Source organism: Oryzias latipes, chromosome 3 (assembly GCF_053564925.1).
Source record: "Oryzias latipes strain Hd-rR chromosome 3, Olatipes_Hd-rR_3.1".
NCBI classification, from domain to species: Eukaryota; Metazoa; Chordata; class Actinopteri; order Beloniformes; family Adrianichthyidae; genus Oryzias; species Oryzias latipes.
In genome coordinates this window covers 32,920,565-32,941,725 of record NC_136239.1, presented here as the reverse complement: position 1 = coordinate 32,941,725, position 21,161 = coordinate 32,920,565, and the positions used below count along the sequence as shown (strand labels likewise).

The 21,161-nt window shown below is 41.6% G+C and overlaps 1 protein-coding gene and 1 long non-coding RNA gene across 3 annotated transcripts; one reads left to right on the top strand and one right to left on the bottom strand.

Annotated features, from left to right (window-relative positions):
* Positions 1-400: 400 nt before the first annotated feature.
* Positions 401-8,215, bottom strand: LOC105357891 (uncharacterized). The gene is made up of 7 exons (XR_013655189.1): positions 7,825-8,215; positions 6,589-6,723; positions 5,626-5,691; positions 5,253-5,404; positions 2,684-2,810; positions 2,502-2,587; positions 401-2,196 (listed from the first exon to the last, which is right to left on the bottom strand). It is a non-coding gene; the product is annotated as an uncharacterized LOC105357891 (long non-coding RNA).
* Positions 8,216-8,236: 21 nt separating this feature from the next.
* irx5a (iroquois homeobox 5a) lies at positions 8,237-12,371 on the top strand. Of its 2 annotated transcripts, none has more exons than XM_004067314.4 (3): positions 8,237-8,988; positions 9,890-10,295; positions 10,831-12,371. In XM_004067314.4, exons 1-3 carry the CDS (start codon positions 8,746-8,748, stop codon positions 11,529-11,531), a joined length of 1,350 nt encoding a protein of 449 aa, XP_004067362.1. In that variant the 5' UTR covers positions 8,237-8,745; the 3' UTR covers positions 11,532-12,371. The 2 variants fall into 2 exon arrangements, with proteins under 2 accessions (XP_004067362.1, XP_011491630.1); XM_011493328.3 differs by having other exon boundaries at positions 8,425-9,003.
* Positions 12,372-21,161: the final 8,790 nt, after the last annotated feature.

Below are 21,161 nucleotides of genomic sequence, written 5' to 3'. Positions count from 1 at the left end.
TGAGTACTGGCAACATGGATTCCCTTTTTTCACTTCACATAACAACTGTAAAAGCAATTTAAGCATTTTTCAATTAATTAAACACATAGTCTTCCAGTAACCTCTTGTCATTTTGCCCTCAAGGACCATAGCTAATTTGTGTAGAATAGAAACTGGAGAGGGGAAGTAGTGGGGGGTGGGTGCTGTTTTCATCTTTGCAAAATGCTCCAACAAAGGATTTAAAAGAGTAGACACACAAATTTCACCAGTTTAAAGCCACCACACACCATTATTCTTTCCTCAAAAAGCCTGCATAATGTTGTAAGTGGAGTATTAAATGTTCTGAACCCACATATCAGATGATTGTTACCAAGAGCAACCAGAGCCCATTATATTATCAAAGTAGTACGAGATAGTCTGGTTGTGAAGTTAATCGCAGATGTATATTTAGTCACAAGTGACTGACAAAGTGAAATTGCTATATTCATGATAAAAGCGGAGCTTTTTGAAATGTCTGTACAAGATCATAAAGCAACCAGAGGGCAATTTAAGTGAGTGAAACTGAACTTGTAAAGGGCTGGTCACACACAGGACAAAAACTATTTGTGAAATTCAGATAAAGCTTCTATGTTAAGAGTGTATGCCAGATTTCTGCTCTTTAAAAAACAGATGCAGTAAAACTGTATGTAAGTATGGCTCAAAAGCATGTTTTTTCTTTTTCTTTCTGTTGTATGTGTGCTCTTCACTGCATGTATTCATGCACATGAATGGGGGCTATGGGGAGGGGCTGCAGCTCACCCATCCTCTTATAAAGGCCCCTGTCATTGCCAGAGATCAGAAGCTGGCTGTGAAATCCAGCTAATAGTCATTATGGGATGCCGGTCCCAGCACACACTACCTGCTTGCCAAGCCCCCGCCCCCCTTCACACTTCATATTTGCATTGTGTCATCTTATCAACATCCTACTAGTGAGGGGCAGATCACACCGAAGAGTGACAGCCGCATCAGTAATATCAATAAATGTGACTCAGGGACAGGCAAGCGAGGAGAATTGGATGTCTCCAACTCCTCAGACAATACAAAGAAATTATGCAACACCCCCTCCAAGAAAGGCAGATACAAGCGTGTGTCACTTATAATAAGAAAAACAGAATATTCTCCTGATGTAAAATTAATGCCCTGAGACTTTGTAGATGCCCCCCCCCCCCTTCCAGGGCTCCAACTGTTTGGTGGGATGAACTCTCAGAACATGGAGTGCTCGGTCACTTCCAGACCCATGCAGTCAATAAGGCTATTTCTGATCTCCGGATGGCTAAGGTTTCAAAGCCTGTTTAAATGGGCTCCCACAAAGCCGGAAGCACTAGCCTCAGCCCTCTCCCTCCCTGTGTTCTCTTTTTCCTTCCCCATTTTTCCTGAAAATATTGTGAGGGAGCTCAGCTTGCCTACCCCCGTGGTAAAAACATGGGGGGGGGCAACCCCTCCACATGCATGGTGGTGAGGAAAGACAGGGAGGCGCAGGGTCAGGGCTCCCGGTGCTAAGCTGTGAAAGGCAAACGTTTGGCAGAGTAATTACACGCCGCACTGCTCTGGGAGTGATTAGTGATAGTTGTCTGTTCAAAGTGTTTGGAGCTCACAGCCTTTATGGGCTACGCTTGCCTTCCCTCCGCTTAATGTTTAGATTGCATTTGCATCAGGAAGAGAGTTGCATGTGTCAACATAAACAGTATGCTTGCAAAGCGCACCGAGTGGGCACTCAAATTTGTTTCACTGGTGCAAACTGCATCACATTAATGTTGAGGAAAAAACTGCCACCTGTGTTCATCCGTGTAATTCTGTTAACCTGAAGCATAAGTTAGCCGTGACTGAGACTGAACTAGAATCTCTGCGTTCTTGAATTTGGGAAAATCACCTGCTCCAAAAAAACAACAACAGGAAACTTTCTATAATCCTTTGAACGTTAAAAACTGCTTCCTGGCTGTTTTTCTTCAACTATAATATGCACAAATTTGTCTCAATTCCCAGGTCAGCCGGCGCTCCAGTGCATTGCGCTCAGCATGTTCAGGTGCCACAGTCCAGGCTGCCAGGCTTTGATGTTCGTGCTGAGTTTATGTTGGCTGGCTGTCCTGTCCCAGCACAGCCCGCAGATGCGAGCTGTGAGGTGAGCAGCAGCACTCCTGAGTAACAGGTCCAGTTGTTGTCCGTCTGACAGACGGTGATCTGGAAAGATAGAGAAAGGATAAACAAGACGAACAGATGGAGACAAAGCAGAGAAAATATGGGATTAGGGAAGTCATGGTGTTAGTTTAGGAGTTGTTTTTATATCAGGAATCATTTTGGCAAAGTCAATTTCCTGCTTGGTCAAACTTCAGCTCATTTAATTATGTGACTGATTCAACTTCTCATTTGAGAGTCTCAAAGCAAGTATAACTTTTTTTTACATAAAATAAAGGTTTTGGCCTCTTCTTTCTAACACCTTAAACAAATTCAAAACTCAAAAGCATATCTGAACCAACCAGAATTACCTGTATCAAAGGGATAACACGCATCAGGTTTCAGCACCCCCTCAGCCTAATCCCAGCACATGGGTTGACTGACAGAGGCTGGATAGCTGGGTGGCAAAGCGAAGCAGAAACAAACACAAGCGTGGACAGAAAAGGAAATACCTCAGGGACTTTCTGGGATTGGGGAGAAGGTAAGGCAGTACCTGTAGTGCAATCCTTTCCAAATCTACACCAGGTGTCAGGCATTAAGGGGAGCATCTCTGCTTTGGATTTCCACGTCTGGCTCAATCACCCAGGGCAGTGTGTCAGATGTTGGACAAAACGGATACTCTCGAAGAAGAGGAAGAGGAGGAGGAAGAAAAAAACCCCTCATGATTCAAAAAAAGTACAGAACATATCTGAGCCCTAAAGAATACACACATTCACTAAAAATAATGCGTCATTTTATTATTTTGCAGCGATTTACAACAGTGGCAGACGTTTAAATATGAATTGTCTCATTAAGATTCAGACATAAAACTGATAGATTTTATAGCTAAAGACGGGGTTTTATTGAATTTGGATCATTTTAATGTGTTACACTCAGAGATGTTCACATACATTAAAAGGCAACCGAGCACTGACAATATAAAACAAAGGGGGCAAGACTCATAAACATGTTTCTCTACATCATAGAAACAAGTCTAGCATAAACTTCTGCCAACTCGCTAGCTGTGAGGACACATGCAAGTTTGTTCACGCAGTTCTGCTGAAACAAAACCGTGGCAGCAGAGGGTTGCAGTGCCCAGTGAGGGAGAAGAACATGAAGCCATGTTGGCATTGTTGTTGCCATAGATTATACATGACACAGTGAATAACTGGGGCTGATTGTGACAAGTTTAAATGAATCAGAGGCATAGGGGAGGAAACTTAATACCTCAGCTCTGGGATGGGAGAATGCTGCCAGGCAGAGAGCAGAATGTAGAGTGGCAGGAGAAAAGCAGCGATCTAAATTTCTAATGCCGAGGATGTTTCCCATTCTGTGTTTATGAAACATGGCTACCGGGACTACAAAGGTAAGGGGATCCAGCATCAAAGCCCGCCCTGACGAAAACAAAAAAGCAACAATGCTGCAGTGGAATGCACAACAGAACATAATACTCCACCCCCTCCATCTCCTCTCCTCCAAGCAGTCTCATTTGATTACAGTGTAGCAGGCCCAAAATCAACCCCATAATCCCAGCTGATTTTGAGAGTTGGAGTACAGACTGACAGTGGAAGGAGGGTTGGAGAGTGGATGTTGTGGAGGAGAATCTCTCATTAGGAGAACAAAAGAACATGGGAGCTGCTAAACCGAGGTGTCCAAGGCAGGAGGGAAAGTGGCTGTTGTCCTGAGTGTGGTGACCGAGGCAGAGACTGCATGTCTGATGACGCTGAGGTGGTGTATCACTTACAGGCTCCCTCAGCAGAACCCCCTCGCTTGTCCATCTCCAGCCGCAGACTTTGCTCTCTACTTAAGGCAACAAGACTCAGGCTCAGCATTACAAGCCTATTAAAAGATACTTTTAATTATGCCCCCTCTCCCGGGATCTCTTCTTCCATGAACTCCGTATTTCGTTGGCATGTGCACTTAGACATGGCACATCCAGAAGCACGTGTTGTTTTCTCCTTCCAATTAAAGAGCATGTTGACAGATTAAGGCTGCTTCTGGTTTGTGCTCCACTAAGGCATTTAGGGAAGATGATGAACATTTTTGGTGATGGTGGTGGTGTGTGAGTGTGTGTGCGGGGGGGGGGTGTTCTGGGGTCTCAAATAGGGAGATGCAGAAGAGAGAGCAAAGAGAGAAAGAACATTCACATGAACCCTGAGGGATTAATGTGTTTACATTACCTGGGCTGTGATCTATCACCAACCTTGTCAACTTCCATTATGCATCACATACATAAGCAAGCAGCAGACCTGGGAGCCCCTGCAACTCACTCATACTATTTCAATTGGATTAAGTCAGAGCAAATATCTGGGGCATGGCTCCCACACTGTGGTTTTAGCATCCCGGCAGTCATTTGATTCGAACATTGTATCGGTTTGCCTTTTTGTGAAGGGATGTGCCTCCTACATACCTCAAGAGCCTTTAAGTAAGGGATTATAAGCATATGGTACCTATAGCACCTTCAAAATAAGTCCTGACTTTTTCTGTACTCTGGGTCTGTTTAGACAACATGAGGCACAGGAACCCTCATGAATCAAAAAAGCTACAGCACACCAGTGAGAGGAACAGATAAATGTTGACGATGTGAAATAACCATCTGTGATATTCACTGACTTGAGGCGTATTCTGTCCCAGATGCACCTGCAGGCCTGTGAAAGACTCTCTTGAATGTCTGGCATTTCTGTCTAGATGCTGACACTGGAATCTACAAGAGGGAGCTGCTAAGGGAGCTCAAATTCACACTATGGCTTCATTAAATTCAAATCAATAATCATTTACTGACCAAGTCTATTGAGTTGATTCTGATATAATAGTTCAGGTCATTCGTCTTGTCACAGAAAAAGGGAGAATTATCTCTTCTATTCCTTGCCGCACATGGAGAACAAGCCAGGGAGTGAGCATGGAAACGTCCTGTGGATGCAGCCCTAAATAACTATTTTTGATAAAACACAAAAAAAATTCAATGTGCGTTTCCTGTGATCCATCTCAAGCGGATCAATCATCATCTTTGCAGCTGGCAGCATGGTGTGTGTATGGTGGGGATGCTGTGGAGGTGAGGGAGGGTCCCAATCATTGCCTGATACCTCTCATTTTGGAATCGCTTCTCATAATAGGGTCATCATTTCATCACTTAGCCAATCCAGAGACCTGCCATTCAGCCTTGTGGGGATGATGGGGAGTGAGGGTGGGGGCACGAATACCCCCTCAGGAAGAAATGCTCTCTCCCTCCATGCATCTTCAGGTCAGCGACAGAAAAAGAAATGACAACAGGGGATCAGAAAAGAAGAACTCTTGAAACATCAAGTCATAGTGCTTTCTGGAAATTGTATGATTGTTTTTGTTCATTAAATTAGAGCTTATCTCTTATTTGAAAAGTTAGTTTCCTTAAGTGAAACACTAGAGAAAAAGATGTAGCAAAACATGAATTGTCATGAAAAGTGAGTAAAGTTGTCAAACTATTTCTGGAAAAAGCTGAAGGAGTGCGTTTGCAGGTGCTTGGTGACTTGAGGACACTTCATGAATCTGTATAGATACAAGACAAAGAGAGTCAATATTGTTAGAAGCATGAGCAATTCCATGTATGATTTAAAAACCTGCTGTCAGGCCCACCTCATCTTCTAATAAATCATCTAAAAATGCTGAAACAAACGACTCCTGCACTTCAGAGTAATAAAAGCTAACCTTTGCTGAACGCCAGTTGTTTAGTCAAGGAGCATAGTGCACATATGTTTAATCATTTAATAGGCCTCCCATTGGAAACAAAATGCAAGGTCAAAAATAAATTACATCCATTATTTGCGGCAGATCTCCCCAAAGCATTTGGTGCAAAAACTGTTTTGAATTTCAATTGGCTTCCAAGTGGCAAAAGCCCTCAGCTAATACATCAAAGAAAAATTGGTGTCAACTAATCGGTTTAGGACACAGATTTAGAGTGGGTAAAAAAAAAATCCCATGAATACTTCAAGCATTTTTCTCTACACCAGTAAAAGCCATGGGAGCTGTGTAGGGCTGACCTTGTGCGCTCCAGAATCTGTCTGCCACTCGACATTTACTGACTGTTCAGCCCATCCAGCCGCGCAATTAGTCCGCCACAACGTATAATGTTGTGTAATAATAGCCTCTATATCCAATTTAGATTACACTTGCTCCCTCAGGCATTTTAAGTGGCGTGCATCAGCTTTCATTCACTTCATCTGAGCCACGTAGAGCCGTTTTCATGCGTCAAAACTAAGGTCACGTTCCTCCAAGAGGAGGATAGAAAGCGAAAGGAAAGCGCGCAAGAGGAGATTAAAAAAATAAATAAATAAAATAAAAATATTGATACCCGGGTCAGAACGTTGCTTTGACGGAACACTTTTACGCATCCAAACGCACAAGATGCGCCACCCCGGAGCGCAAATGAGCAAAAAGTGTACTCACCCACACCTCCTCCTTTATCGGCGCGGTGCTGAGAGGCGGGAGCAGTTGCCATAACCCTTTTCCTATTAAAGGCTCAGTGATCTCAAATTATGGGTCCTCCTCCTCTTTGAGTGTGCCACTCTGAACAGAAACGCGCTGAAAGGACACATGACACACGAACATAAGCTGCAACCGCGGCATTCAGAGCTTGGGGGTGGGGGTGGGGGGGATAAATGTTACGAAAAATACAGTTTCAATCAGCAGTATTATTTTGTTTTCTTTAAGACAGATAGATACAATATTTACTTTTAATAACTATTTCATAAGAAAAAAGTTCAAATAATTAGTTGATCTTTTTTTAAACGTGGATGCATTGAAATAGGTCTCATGGTATCACTTTTATCTCATTAGGCTATAAAGTAGGGCTGCTTTGTGTATGAGTCCTTATCCCCCCCCCCCCCCACTCCCCACATCGTTCAAGTTTTTTTTTTCTTCTTCATTTTTTAATGTGTGAGTGTGTTTCCAGTGTAACGGCGTCATCATTCTTTGCTCTCTTGAGGCTTTTTTTCAGAGCGTAAGAAACACGTGACAGCCAGTGCACACACTCTTTAGCAGCGCCTACAGCGATCCCTTTCGGCTTATCTAAGACTTGAACTGTGGAGTCAATCACCTGAATAAAAACGGCTTTAAGATGCCTGAAAAAAATGCCTGAAAGATGACAATATTTGTATTAAAAAAGAGAGCTTGTCCTAATATCTGTTTAAATATCACATGTTAAAAACAAGCAATTAACAACAATTACTAATAATTAATAGTCATAATTTTGTAAATAACATAGCTATGTTTGACATAATAAAATGCAGTAGCTATGCATGCGCCACGGTTTTAAACAGTGTTTATATTTATACTGTTTAGATTTTCAGAAAAAAAAAAAAAAAAGATTTGTATCTGCCGCGATCAAATGAGATTAGAGCCACTAGTCCATGCGGATTTGGTGTAGATGGCACTAATCTGCCCCGGTTTGAGGGTTTTATGACTTTTTGAGAGCCTGTATCTGAGTGGTTTATTCTCGAATCCATTGAGGAAAAAAATATTTAGCCTCATCCACCACAGTAAATCAGTTAAGCACAACCGATGACGCGCAAAACCACATTTCCACAAATCCAAACACAAAAAAAAAACTTTCTACTTGCTTAAGCTTCATTATTTGCTCTGTAACTTTCCTTATTCTAACTTCTCAATCGACATGTGTCTTACCGAATAACGTTCAGCTGCCGTTGGAGAGTCGGCGTGCGCAACTGTTGTAATCCACGTGAAAAGCCGCAGAACATCAGTCTGTTGATTTAAAGCACTTTTTTGCGGTGACATTTTTTTCTTTTTATTTGTTTTTAACGCGCAGAAAGACCAATAAAAAGAGCGCACTGCTGTGGTGCTCCCTCTGAATTCCTCCAAGCCCACATCCTGGCGCACAGCAGCCGATTTGTTATTGATCAAGTGTGAAAGTCGGGACTTCTGTTTGTTCTGTTGGGAAGAAAAGGAGCAAAGTTGGTGGACTCGCATGACGTCGTCATCCAAATGGGGGGGCTGGCAGGCGAACTTGAAGCTTACTGCATCGAGGCTTGTTAAAGAGGCAAAAAACAGAGAAACACAGAATGAGAAAGCTTGTTAGTTAACGCGAGAGGAGGGAGGGGTGAGGAAGAAAGAGAGGGAGACAGAGCGGGCATGGATTTGGGTAGGGCTGCGGTTCCCCAGCATAAGCTCTCCTTTCCCTTCGGTGACTACACCCAGAGAGGAGGAGCGTGGAGCGCAGCGTAGTAGGCGTCAGGATCCTCAATTTCCAACTTAGCATCTTGGCAGGACATTTTCCCAAGCAAAACCCCAGTCAGACGGGTAAAAAATAAAAGTTCTGCACTGGAATGAGAGCGGCGGTCCAAGTCCGGTGAAGGAGCAGCAGAAAGACGAAACGACACTGAACGTCCGACGGAGAGTTGCTGCCTGCCTGAAAAGCTTGTTTTGATTTAAACAGTCTAGCTGACTTCACCATTGTCACTTCGGAGCGGACGGGCAGCTGGTCTGCAGACACGCAGCTCTATGCGCTCCGACAGCAGCGCCTGAGAACATAATAAGGGGGAGAAAGTGCGCAAGTTAAGTGGCTTACACTCTCCGGGCTCCAGCAGCATGGCGTATCCTCAGGGTTACTTGTACCAGCCGTCCGCTTCTTTAGCCCTGTATTCATGCCCTGCGTACAGCACCAGCGTCATATCGGGACCCAGAACTGAGGAACTTGGGAGATCCTCCTCGGGATCTGCGTTCGCGCCCTATGCCGGATCTACTGCGTTCAGCAGCGCCTCGCCAGGCTACAACTCCCACTTACCGTACAGTGCAGACGCGGCGGCAGCTGCCACATTCACCTCGTACGTGGTGAGTAAATTAAAGGTGATTATTCCGTCTCTGACGAGCAGTAAAAGCGAGGAAAACAACTCTAAAAAGTGTCGAGCGAGTGAAATTTTAGGTTTGGGAAGAGACGTGCGCGTCACGGAGGAGCGCATTTACTTCAAATCACTGAATGGAAAAATTCAGAAAACAAGTTTCACAGAAAAACAGCCTGGTTCCCTCAGCTTTGTGCTTTCATGACCTTCTGTAGCGTTTTTTAAATTATTTTTTCAAAATCAAAGAAGTCTCGGAACTCTATGAAAAACAGAAACACGCCCTCATGGCAGCCCACGAGAGCTTTTTCCACTTTTATTTTTAAGCCAGACAACTGTCAGATTTTAGCGTCTAAGCAAGAAGTATATTTTCATATTTTAGTTGGACTTGGTTTGTTTTGCTTGTATTTGTTGACGCTCTGTGTCAACAAAATATCTCAAAGACTATTTGTTTCAGGCCTAACGGCTATAAAATATAACTGTGAGAAACGATAATAAAATAAGGCTCCATTGTGCCTGGCCTTACGTATCATCGCAGGATAATTTATACATTTATTAATCAAACATTTTGAATTTCTCTAACCAAAGAAGATTTAACGATACAATTTTGAAATAAAATTACAATAATAGGAAACTGAAATAAATAATAATGTTTAAGAGTTGGATTAAAGCCAGCGCGTTAGTGTGTGCTGAAGGAGCAGAGTTGCCTTATGATGCGCGCGCCTTATATGGAAGCGCGTGCACGAGTGTACTCATGTTTGTGTGCTGCAAGTGTACCCTCATTTTTTATGATTCACGTAATGAAAAAGGAAGATATATAATAATGATTATTGTTAGTATTGTTATTATTATTATGATTATTATTATGATTATCATTATTATTATTATTATTCTAGAGTTCTCCATATGACCACACCACTGGCATGGCCGGTTCAATAGGATACCATCCTTACGCAGCACCTTTGGGCACCTACCCCTACGGGGACCCTGCTTACCGCAAAAACGCGACCCGGGACGCCACCGCCACCCTCAAGGCCTGGCTCAACGAGCACCGCAAGAACCCCTACCCCACCAAGGGTGAGAAGATCATGCTGGCCATCATCACCAAAATGACCCTCACTCAGGTGTCCACCTGGTTCGCCAACGCCAGGAGGAGGCTAAAGAAGGAGAACAAGATGACCTGGACGCCCCGGAACCGAAGCGAGGACGAGGAGGAAGACGAGAATATCGATCTGGAGAAAAATGACGACGACGAGCCAAACAAGCCCTTAGATAAAGGAGACTCCACAGACACAGAAGCAGGTCGGTGTTCAGGAAAGAAAAAAAAAGAAGGGGGGGGGGTGAAAAAAATCATCAATTTTTCATCGCAGTCGTTTCCACTCAGGGTGCAAAATTGATTGCTGGTTAATGGTGGTATATAATTTATAATGGGACAATTGCTTTAAATAATAATCACCTTGAACTCCCCTCGTTTGACTTGTCGGGGGCTGAAATTGCTGGTGACGCACAGTGTTTAGCAGTCAATTTATTAAGTGCATAATAACCGAGCTGAGCTGGGAATTCTGCTAAAAGTGCATTTTCTCTTTGATAATAAATTTCATGCGTAAATTCTGAATTTGAATATTCTACAAGCTCACACTGTGTTTATGTGCTTTTAGTAACTGCGGGGAAGACTTCATTAACCTTTTTAATCTAGAAAACGTGTTTAGGGGGACAATTATAGCACACCGAGTTTGTAAAGAAAAAAAAGCAGTAAAAAAAAAATCCTAAAATATTTTTTTTTCTGCGCTGGATTTTTCGAGCTTGGCTGAATGTCAGTTCTTTATTTCTGCTTTAGATCACAAACTGAACCCAGGGGACATAAGCTGCGATCGATTCAAAGAGGAGAGCCACGGAAAAGAGGTGGATCCTCTTCTGAGCGACTCGGAGTTAAAGGAGCAGGAGGAGCGGACTACAGAGCTGCTGCCGGATGCCGCAAAACCGACCACTTCGTCTCCCTCGGCGGTGCCCCGGGGGAACCCAACGCCACAAGACAAGCCGTCAGATTTGAGCCACGCGGCGAGCACGGTGACCGGCAACGTCACCTCTGTCATCCACTCGCCCCCCTCGGCTCCCAAACCCAAACTGTGGTCCCTTGCGGAGATCGCCACGTCCTCAGACAGGTGTAAAGGCAGCGGCGACGCGCCGCCGCCGTGTCCCGGTTTGCCTCAGAGCGCAGTGATGGGCACCAGCGCGTCACCTTCCCGGTCCTCCCCCCAGTGCCCTCTTCCCAACAGCACGGTCCTATCCAGGCCTCTGTACTACACCTCCCCTTTCTACCCCGGCTACACGAACTATGGGGGCAGTTTTGGACACCTTCACAGTAACCACGGCTCGGTAACCACGAGCTCCACGGCACATTTCAATGGATTAAACCAGACTGTGTTAAATAGAGCTGAGGCTTTGGTAAGGGAGAGCCAGAAAGTCAGAGGCCAAACGCAGATAGATCTTTGTAAAGACTCCCCTTACGAACTAAAGAAAGGTATGTCAAATATTTAATACCTGAATATTTTCCTCTCACCACGGACTTCTATTTATTTTATTTGTAATTTTTTTGTGGTTGCATCTAAAAACAAAATGACAGTGATAAATCCAATTTTGAAAACAGTTATTTTCTGAGTAAATGCTTATCTTCAGATTTTTTAGTTTCTGAATGGTTAATCCTAAAAAAATGTAATTGTGGTCTTAATCGCTGCAGCCGCCTGAGTCTATTTGTATGAAAGACTAACATGTATATTTAATGTAGCATTTTTGTATTTAAAAATGGACAATACACTATCTTTGAAGTAAATTATGAAGAAAAAAATCGTGTTCAGCGATTATTTGAGGGAAAGGCTGCCTGTCCACTTCCTTTAGGCCATTTAATCTAAGCGAAAGACTTTTTTTGCACGATGACAGATGGTTTAAATGTACGTTTATCTGGAAAAAAAGAGTTGTCATGGACTCTTGCAAAAAAGAAAAGATCTGCGCTCAGTTAAAGGATGGTGCAATATTTAATAAAAGATGAAGATGGGTCAGATAAGTCTTGCTCACAAAAAAAAGTTGTTTAGTCTTTTTGTATTTCTCTGATAGAGCGTCTCTTTTTTAATTTATTTTTTATATACATTTTATCTTGATGTTATTTCTCAAAGCGGATATTGATATAATAACACCATAACGCGGTGATTTTAACAGAATTACCTTCCGTGTTTTATGAAGAGCAATCAGGTGGTGAAGTCCTGTAATGAGCTCGATTTTATGCCAAATTTAGACATCATTACCGGCTTCCAAGGCGTGGCAAAGCTGTTAAAAAGGGACGCGACCAAGCATTTAAAACATACTGCCCCATTATATCATTAATGAAGAGTTTTTTTTTTTGTTTTTTTTTTTAAACGGCGCGTCACGTGAAACGCTGCTGTTTGAGGCAGCGTTGGGAATGCTATTTTGCGCGCAGTAGATTGTGAGGGGGGGAAAACTGCCAAAAAGAACATGCAGCCAGGCGGCGGCCTCTAACTCTACCGACTTCTGCAGGTAGGTGTCACACTTGCTCTTAATTTCAGTGAGGGGAGGGGGGCGCGTGCGCTAATCCTTCACGGAAACCCATCCCCGATCAAATAACCTCCTGGAAAGAAAGAGGAAGTGGAGCCACTGGGGCAACAACAATGATCACAGTTATTATGAGGATTATGGCAACTTTGACAAGAGGATGAAAAGACAAAAGAAAAAAAGAATAATTTGACTGACATTCACAAGAAAAAGAGGACCTTTAATGCGTTTTAACAGAAATATTTCTGACTGTATTTTACGCTGCATTATTTTAATTAGGTGAAACTGAAGCTTGAACTAAGCCTTTTTTTTTAGCTTATTACACACTTTTTTGTCAGATCAGCGTCAGGCCTCGAAGTCAACAAAAGGCCACACATTGTGTTTCCTTCTTTTTTATTTGCCTTTTGTTTTTACTTTGTAAATCTTCATTTTCGTTTTGTCTGATTTATTTACTTATTTTTCTCACTTATGGGGCATTTGAAGCAGAATCTCTATAATTATTATTATTAATGCCCTTATTGTTGACCTCCACTGCAGCAGGACAGCGCGCTCTTGTTTATGGCTGCCATTAATCTCTATAGTTTACTTTCCCCTTCATCGGTTTGAAATCTCCCTTGAGGTTTATATAATTCCCTTTGCCTTAATGTCCTCTATTTGGGCCCTCTATTTTAATCTGACGGAGTGTGCTGAAGCGGTGATTGCGACACATCAGCTGGCTAAATAGCATAATTATGTTTTTCTTCTCTTCTTCTTTACTGATCCCCGAGGGCATTGAACTGTTTGACGCAGTGTTCCCTAAGAGAGTATTAGGAGGTTTATTATTATTATTATCATCATTACTATTAGAAACTGCGCCGATCTCCAGTAGTTCAACAAGAAAACGGTTTAAAGAAAGAGATTACCTCTTAAAATACGCGTATTACTATGGTTTTCTATATTTATTGTTGCATTTAGCTTTAGGGAAAAGGCTTTTGATTATTTTATTGACATTTATTTCAAAATGTATTGACTAGTTTGGGTTTCAATTCGATTGATTTGGAGGCAATTCATGCTGGCCGTTTCAATCATGAAAGCAACTTCCCTACTCTTAAATGATCATTATTATGCATATTTTAAGTATTGCAAAAGTGAAATTTAATTCTGACTGTATTTACGTATATATATATATATATATATATATATATATATATATATATATATATATATATATATATATATATATATATATATATATATGAGTTGCTATTTTTAATGAGGAGGCTCAATAGTGACATTCATCTCGTCAATTAATTCAAACTGTATCTGTTCGTTGATTATGTTCTTGTTTCATCTCTCTGCGTGATAAGAGTCAGTCAATTAACCCCCGATTATGAAGCGGAGCGACGGAATTTGCAAGTCTTCATCATGACGCACGATCGCCTACAGGGGAGATCCTCAGCAACTTTGCTCAACTTGTTCCCCGGCTTCCCCCCCCTTGAATGGCGTGTTGCTTCATTGTTGAGATTGCTACAATCTGAGAATCCTAAGCAGGACTGAAGCTGTTCCCACGTCTAAAAAAATAAATAAATAAAAGAAAAGACATTTGTGGAAACGAGACCCGAAAGAAAGAGAGAAACAAGAGGTCTGTCTCTGGCTTTGGATGAAACACGGAAATGTTTACGCTCCCCCATATTATGCATTTTTTTTACCTTTTTTTTCTTACTCATTTAAAAGGTAACTAGATTTTCTAAATGACACAATTTAATTTTTGATGCAAATTTAGTGTTATTGATACTTTGCAAATCATCATCTTCGCCACTTACAAGAAAACCTTCCGCAGTTCTGCTCTCTAGAGTTTTTAAATGCACATTTTATACAAAGTTGGACGTTTGAGTTAGGCCCTGAACACACACACACAAAATAAAGACAAAAGCCAAAATCTGTAATTTCTTCAACCCGACGTTTGAAAAAGTTCCTGTTATCTATGGGATGTAAAAAAAAAAGAGAAATGTTGGGCAGAAGCAGTTTGATCATGAACTTAAATTATGTCTGGCAACACAAACACTGTTTGGATGAAACAAATACGATTTGTCTGACGACATTATCAATCAGTCACCTTAAATCTGAGAAGAAAAAGACCAAGAAGTGTGTTGGACAGAGATTTTCTGCGGGGCTGAATACGTTTGGGAGGCGTGTACCACACAAATTAGACACTGGACGGGTCTTTGAACGCCAATCAGCCGCTTCTGTGGATCAGGCTGCGAGGTGAAACCCAAACCTGTTGATACACGCAGAGCAAACGGTGCATCTGAAAAACAGATAGACTATTGATTCAACACGTTCGAGCTGGGTATAGAATTGCGCTTAAATCTGTAAAGAGGCACCGGCTGCGTTCTGGACCTGATCAGGTTATTTGAAGAGGAAGAAGGGAACGGCGTAACTGTGCCAAATGCAATATTCGTTGAAATAAAAGGAGGGCGGCTCTTTGAAAAGGAGAAGAAAAAGAGGTTTTCAGAGAAAAGCGTCATTAAAAGTTTTTTTAATTGCATTAAATTATCATTGTAAAATGTCTGAAAGTGGATTGTTCAATAAAACATTTTAATTAAGGACACATCTCTGCAGATTTGGTCCTCTGAAGCTGCGCTCGAGAAGACATAACATGACATGGAACGCAGCGTTTTGGCACAACGACGCGCCAGACGCGCTCAGCCCCGCGCTGAGTCCAGCACCTCGCGTCCAAAAAGAGAGAAGAAAAGCTCAGGGTAACATCCCTCTCAGGCCCCTCCATGCTCATGTTAAGTGGAGTTCTAAACCGGCCTGGAGTGCGCGCCGAAGCGACCCAGATACGTTGGCAGAGAGTGATTTACCACTGTTTTTTCTAGCACTTCACTGACTGTTTTTCTATTTCTCCTAGAGCTCCTCTGGGAGAGATTACACGTGTAATTTTCAGCTGTGAGATGTTTAAGGTGACCCCCCCCTCCACTTCCAACATAAATAAAACATTTCTATGAAAAAGAAACAATAATGGAAGAGCGATGAAGTTTAAAGTTTACAATAAAAAGAGATTGGTGGAGGGGAAAAGGTTAGTTTAGACATGGCTGCAGTGTCATGTGTTGATTTCTTTTAAAATGATCACCCACTCAATTTGATGCTGATATTTATGCAGACTTCAGAAAACATCCAGAACGTTCCAACAGTGCAAAGCCAGGTGCCAAACCTGAGGTAATAAATCATGCAGTGCATACAAGCACACATGCTGCACACACAGGTCTTCTCTGAAAGCACCTCGAGTCCTTGAAAGGAGCTGCTCATTGACCAATCTGCTCTGACATCGGTGAGGCATGAGCTTTCTGACCCTGCCACTGCAAAGGGCCTGTGTTCAGAGGCCATGTAAGGGCCCACTGGAGCCCATGGAGGGGCTTGGCCCTGCCCTCCAAGTGCAAAAAGAGGTGACATGCACAAACATACAGCAGCATAAGCAAGAAGGACTTCATGGCAAAACAGTGTGTGTGTTAATTCATTGTAGGTTCTCTTTCAGATGACCAGAAACCAGTCCGGTCCTTGTTTTTCTTCGTTGTGGTTGAAAGGTGAACAAGTTCAGTCCACAAACACATACAAGGCTATGGTTGGTGAGACACTGAATCCATCTGATCCAGGCTTCTAATTTTACTTAAAAAAAATACCATGGGGCAAAGGATTAATAAACTGTTTTCTTTTGGTGGCTTCACTGTGTCCATAGGGGATGGGGAGGGGGTCAAGGGAACCTAGTGTTTATTTACATTTGCCCTTTTTAAATGATCTCTTTCTTCTCAACATCTGCTTCATATTAGATATCTGTCCTAATGACCGCTATAATGCTCACACACACACACACACACACACACACACACTCCAACATGAGCTCTCAAACATAACACCACCATTACCCACTGTTCATCTGGGACACTTTACCTTCCTCAAACCACCGCGCACAACAAATAGACTTTCTCCCACCGCTGACCTTTTTTTGTTGTGCCAAGCCTCCCCACATTTGCTCCTGGTTTACTCCAGTCTGGATGATGCAAATGGGCACTTGCCTAATTGGATCAGTTCCCAAGATAAAGATAAGGGGGGGGGGGGGTTATTTCTACCCAGATTCTGCAAGTTATTTTGAGCCGTACTCAGTTCAGTGGTGTGTGGAGACAGCGTTAATGAGGAGGGTTGAGAAGTCACCACCACTGCTCAACTCATTCAAAAGTCTCTGCCCCCGACCAGACCTCACTTCCATGTGATGAGCGGAGGGAAGCTGCACTGACCCCACATGTAACAGTGTCTCTGTGCTAATTTAGTAAAGTGCCCGCTAGTGATGTATCTGCCCAATCAAGAACAACAAGCCAAGATACTCTGGGTCTAGTTCACGCAGGTACCTGCTGGATTTTATTTCTAAGTTAGATGTCACACAAATTGAAATAGAATAATCAAAGAAAATATAGATGGTTTTTTCCCTTGCAAACATTAGTAAGCAATTTTGGATGAAAAATATTTGCCTTCACTCCCTGAAGCTCACCATTTAATTCAAAGAAAAAAGATTCGGCGGCGGCTGCATGCCAGTGGGAGTGTGTTGGCTGATGCAGCCTGATTAACAACACAGTTTACAGCCAACTCCAATAGGTAATCTCATCAGAGAAGGGCTTTAAACAGATAAAGACCACCCTTAAATACCCCCCACCGCCAAGCTCTCCAACTGCATCCTTTCCCACTTGAGATGTCCCTCCTTACTCACTAACTGGGAGCCGCTAATACCTGTAGGATGCTAACATGGCCAGCCACAAAGCAAGCTCAAATCATCTATTGACCTCATTTTCAATAAAAGAGGCATTTCCAGCCTGATGGATGATTTGTTGGTCTTGCATGGAAGGACCATCTGGACAGAAGGATATGTTCGCTGTTGTAGGTAAGCATCACTTGCCAGCAAGGACTGCATGCAGACAAAAGCTTGCAGTTTGCAGTCATGCCTCTCACTCAAGAATCAAACAGTTCAGCTTAGAATAAAGAAAGGAGAATTTTTTTTTTTTAATTTTGTTCCATGTGGTCACTATTAAATTAGTTTTTTTTTTAAATTTCAAGTCAAACGGGGTTATTTTGATCCAGAATAAACACAATATTTTGTTGCATCTGCGACATAACAGTAGTTCATACATATATTAAAAGCTTTGTACAGAGTCGCTTTGTTACAGAAAAAAAAGGGGAATCCAAAACAAATCAGTGAAAAGGTTCAGGCTGTAGTAACCCCCACACCCGAGTCCCACAGCCTCCCTTTTTTTTTGTTTGAGGAGCTCAGATTGTGCTCACAGTAGCTGCACTTCAAGTAAAGAAAGATCTGATTTATTAGCTTGTCAGGGAAGCATTGTTCAAGAAAGCAATCAAAAAGCATTTACCTAGCTCCTCTAAAATTACAGCTTTTTTCACTGGCTAATTTGTGTAACTCCCATGGAGAGGCTGGCAAAGAGTTTGATGAGGCATATAATGATGATTAATGAATTTATTGCCCTGCTGCTCATCAAAAGGTTGTAGTATATACTTCTCTCCCTTCCTGTTAGTGTGTTCCACCGGCTTCAGAGAGTTGGGGACGGAATATATAACGCAGCCTCCTCCCTCCTCCGTCCCTCCGGCTGTTAACCTAACTGACCTGATGGGCATGAGAATGTAGAGAATGGTCTGTGAGCACGGTGGAAGCACAATGAACAGCTTAATAAAAGGTTTAACTGGAAATGCAAGGAAGGGACACACACTCTTAACTTTCAACCTCTGATCACCTTTCTGGGAAAATCAGGGGAAACCAGATCTGCATGGCTTCCAGGCTCCATCCATGACAACCACCATGGAAACCTCTCGTGGACATTGCGCATGAGCTTCAAAACCACATGAAAACAAGCTCATTAATTGCCCAATTTACTTAGGAAGCACCAACCGTGTCAAAAAATGAAAGAGAGACATTCATATGTTCTATTATTTCTCAAAAACAAGTAGGGCTCTCGTCACAAATTATGAATAACGACTGGTCGGGCAGCCACAATGTATGTACGTGTGTGTTTGTGTGCAGCATTGGTAGTGTGCTTAGAAATCGGTCACTATGAGGTCAAAAGCTCATCTGCATATTTGGTAAATAAGCCCACCTCTTCCACTGAGCCAGCTCCCAGAACCGTGGGGTCATGCTTCCCTCGGTTCAGTATTGTTTTGGATGTTTACACTTGATCACACTCCTCCACTCTTCTATGCCCTGCACTTTGGTCAACTGTGCTTGATTAAGTCCTGGCTTGTTCATTTTCCCCATTAACTAAAGAACTCATTGTTGCAACTACACCCCCCCAACACACAAACACACCAGCAACCACCAATACTCACACAAGTTTATCTCCACCCCCAGCATCAGCCCCTTTGAGATCAGTTCCCTGAATAGACTGATTTCTGCATTCACTTATTCATTAGACTAGTCCCTTAAATACATCAAAGAGATTCTTCGCTCAAACAATAAACCAATAAAAGCAATTAGAATCTCCATATCTTCTTGGCGATGTTGATCTCTTGGGTGCCAGTTAGATAATAAGAGTTGGATGACATAAGTTTTCCAAGAAAGCTCACTTTCTGTTTCTTTCTAGTTAGGCCTCTCTCAATTCAAACTTATCTTTCTTTTATTTTTCTGTTTAACTTTCAATAAAACTACTATTTTTTCAGTTAGAAGGGTTTAAGCAATAGGAAAAATCTCCTGTAGCAGGTATTTAAATGTGACAACTTTGAAGCAAAGAAGGTAAACAAAAAGTAATAATGTAAAATGAATATATTTTTTCTTGAATCTGGTTCATAGATAATAATTTTACATTTCTTCTGTTTTGACATTTCCACTAATGTTGTTTTTTCTTAGCTAATCTGTTATATTCTACTAGGCCTTCATATTCAGTTTTCTTATTTTGTTATTTTCCTAAAACAGTAGCTAGTGGATGCTACGTTGGTTTGAATGGTCATGTGTACATTTTTGCTCCCTTTAATTTTTTTGAGTTGCTACAATAAGGGTCAGAAAACTCAGTTTGATCTGTCGAAATAACCAAACTTGAGGTTAGAATCTCAATACACTTGGTCAAGCTTTTGCATGATTCAACAAACAGGTGTAGCAACAGCGATCAATAATGACATGCAATAGTGGACATCATTATTAAGGATCGTCTCTCTAGTGGGGATCAGTAAGTGCTCAGTTAAGCAATTTTTTCAACATCTGTATCACACCATTGCAGAGTTAAGAAAATATCATTGAAGTTGAAAAATGCAAATTATTCACTAGAGAAAGACCAATGATCAATGAAGCAAAAAGACATAAAAACCACCATCACGGGAATGTTTTTTTTCTAAAAGTTTTGGGGTTAAAATTTGCTTTTTGCAAAACTTAAACTTCCAGGGACGAAGCTGTTGGGAACCGTAACAGCATTTTACTATTTGACAGAGACTTCTACACTAAGTGAGTAATTTAAATAAATCAATAAATAAAAATAACTAACTAACTAAGTAATATCAAAGCAGACAATGAAAAAGAAAATGAGACAGATTCCTTTACTTACACAGAAATCAGAAGCTTACATACTTTTAACAGCTGCTACTTACTTTGAAGTAGCAGTTTTAGAGAAATAATAGGACATACAGTATGAATGGCTCTTTCATTTTTTAACACGGTTGGTGCCAAACAGTCTTTCAGCAGTTTGGCTCAGTTTTGTTTCATAAGTAGCAGCATGTTGTAGTATGTCACATATGACTATATACAATAATGGTATAGTGTGTACTATGGTTAAATAGGGAAGACTATAAAGATTTCAATCACCACAAGAGGCCCTTACAAATAAAGTGGGGCTTTGTCAAATGTTTCACATTAAATGTTATCAGTTAAACTTCTTTAAATATTCATTACTCTATTTTGGCTCTCCCTCTCTTTCAACACACTCTTTCTTTGACAGATTGGTTGGAGGGGTTCAAGCAAAGGCTATTTTGGATCTGATAACCTCATCTGTTGGTATTGTGGAGATGAAATCCATTTGTCAAAAGGAGAAATTGAGATTCACTCAGCACTGCTTGATATTGCTTTCATTCCTTTTCCTCAAAACAAGCAACGGGAACCCAGACGTGGGAAACGGCATATGCAGATCAGAGCGATAAATTTTTCATGAACACGTTTCATCCTAAAGCTGATAAAAATGAATAAGAGGGAAGTGTTTATTAAACAAAAGATGGAATTAACAACGTGAAAAATTGTGAAAATATGAAGCTTCTAAGTGGGTGTTTTGCTTCACAATGAGTTTCAGTATTCTGACAGGAATGCACATAATATGAAATAATATACTGCATACCATATGTTCTATTGGAACACTCAAAGCCAGCATTATTCAGCTTATTAGACAGGTGAACTGTAGAGCTTTCAAAACTTGCACCAAGCCTTTTTTCTGCTGAACGAAATTAAGAAAAAACGCATTTCTTTGTGTATTGCTATAACCCAACACAATTTTTAAATTAGAATACATAAACTAAGTTGCATTTACAACTTGGAATGTCCGGGACTTTAAACAAACAAATGTAATGTATTTAGTTAACAAACTATAATTTGTC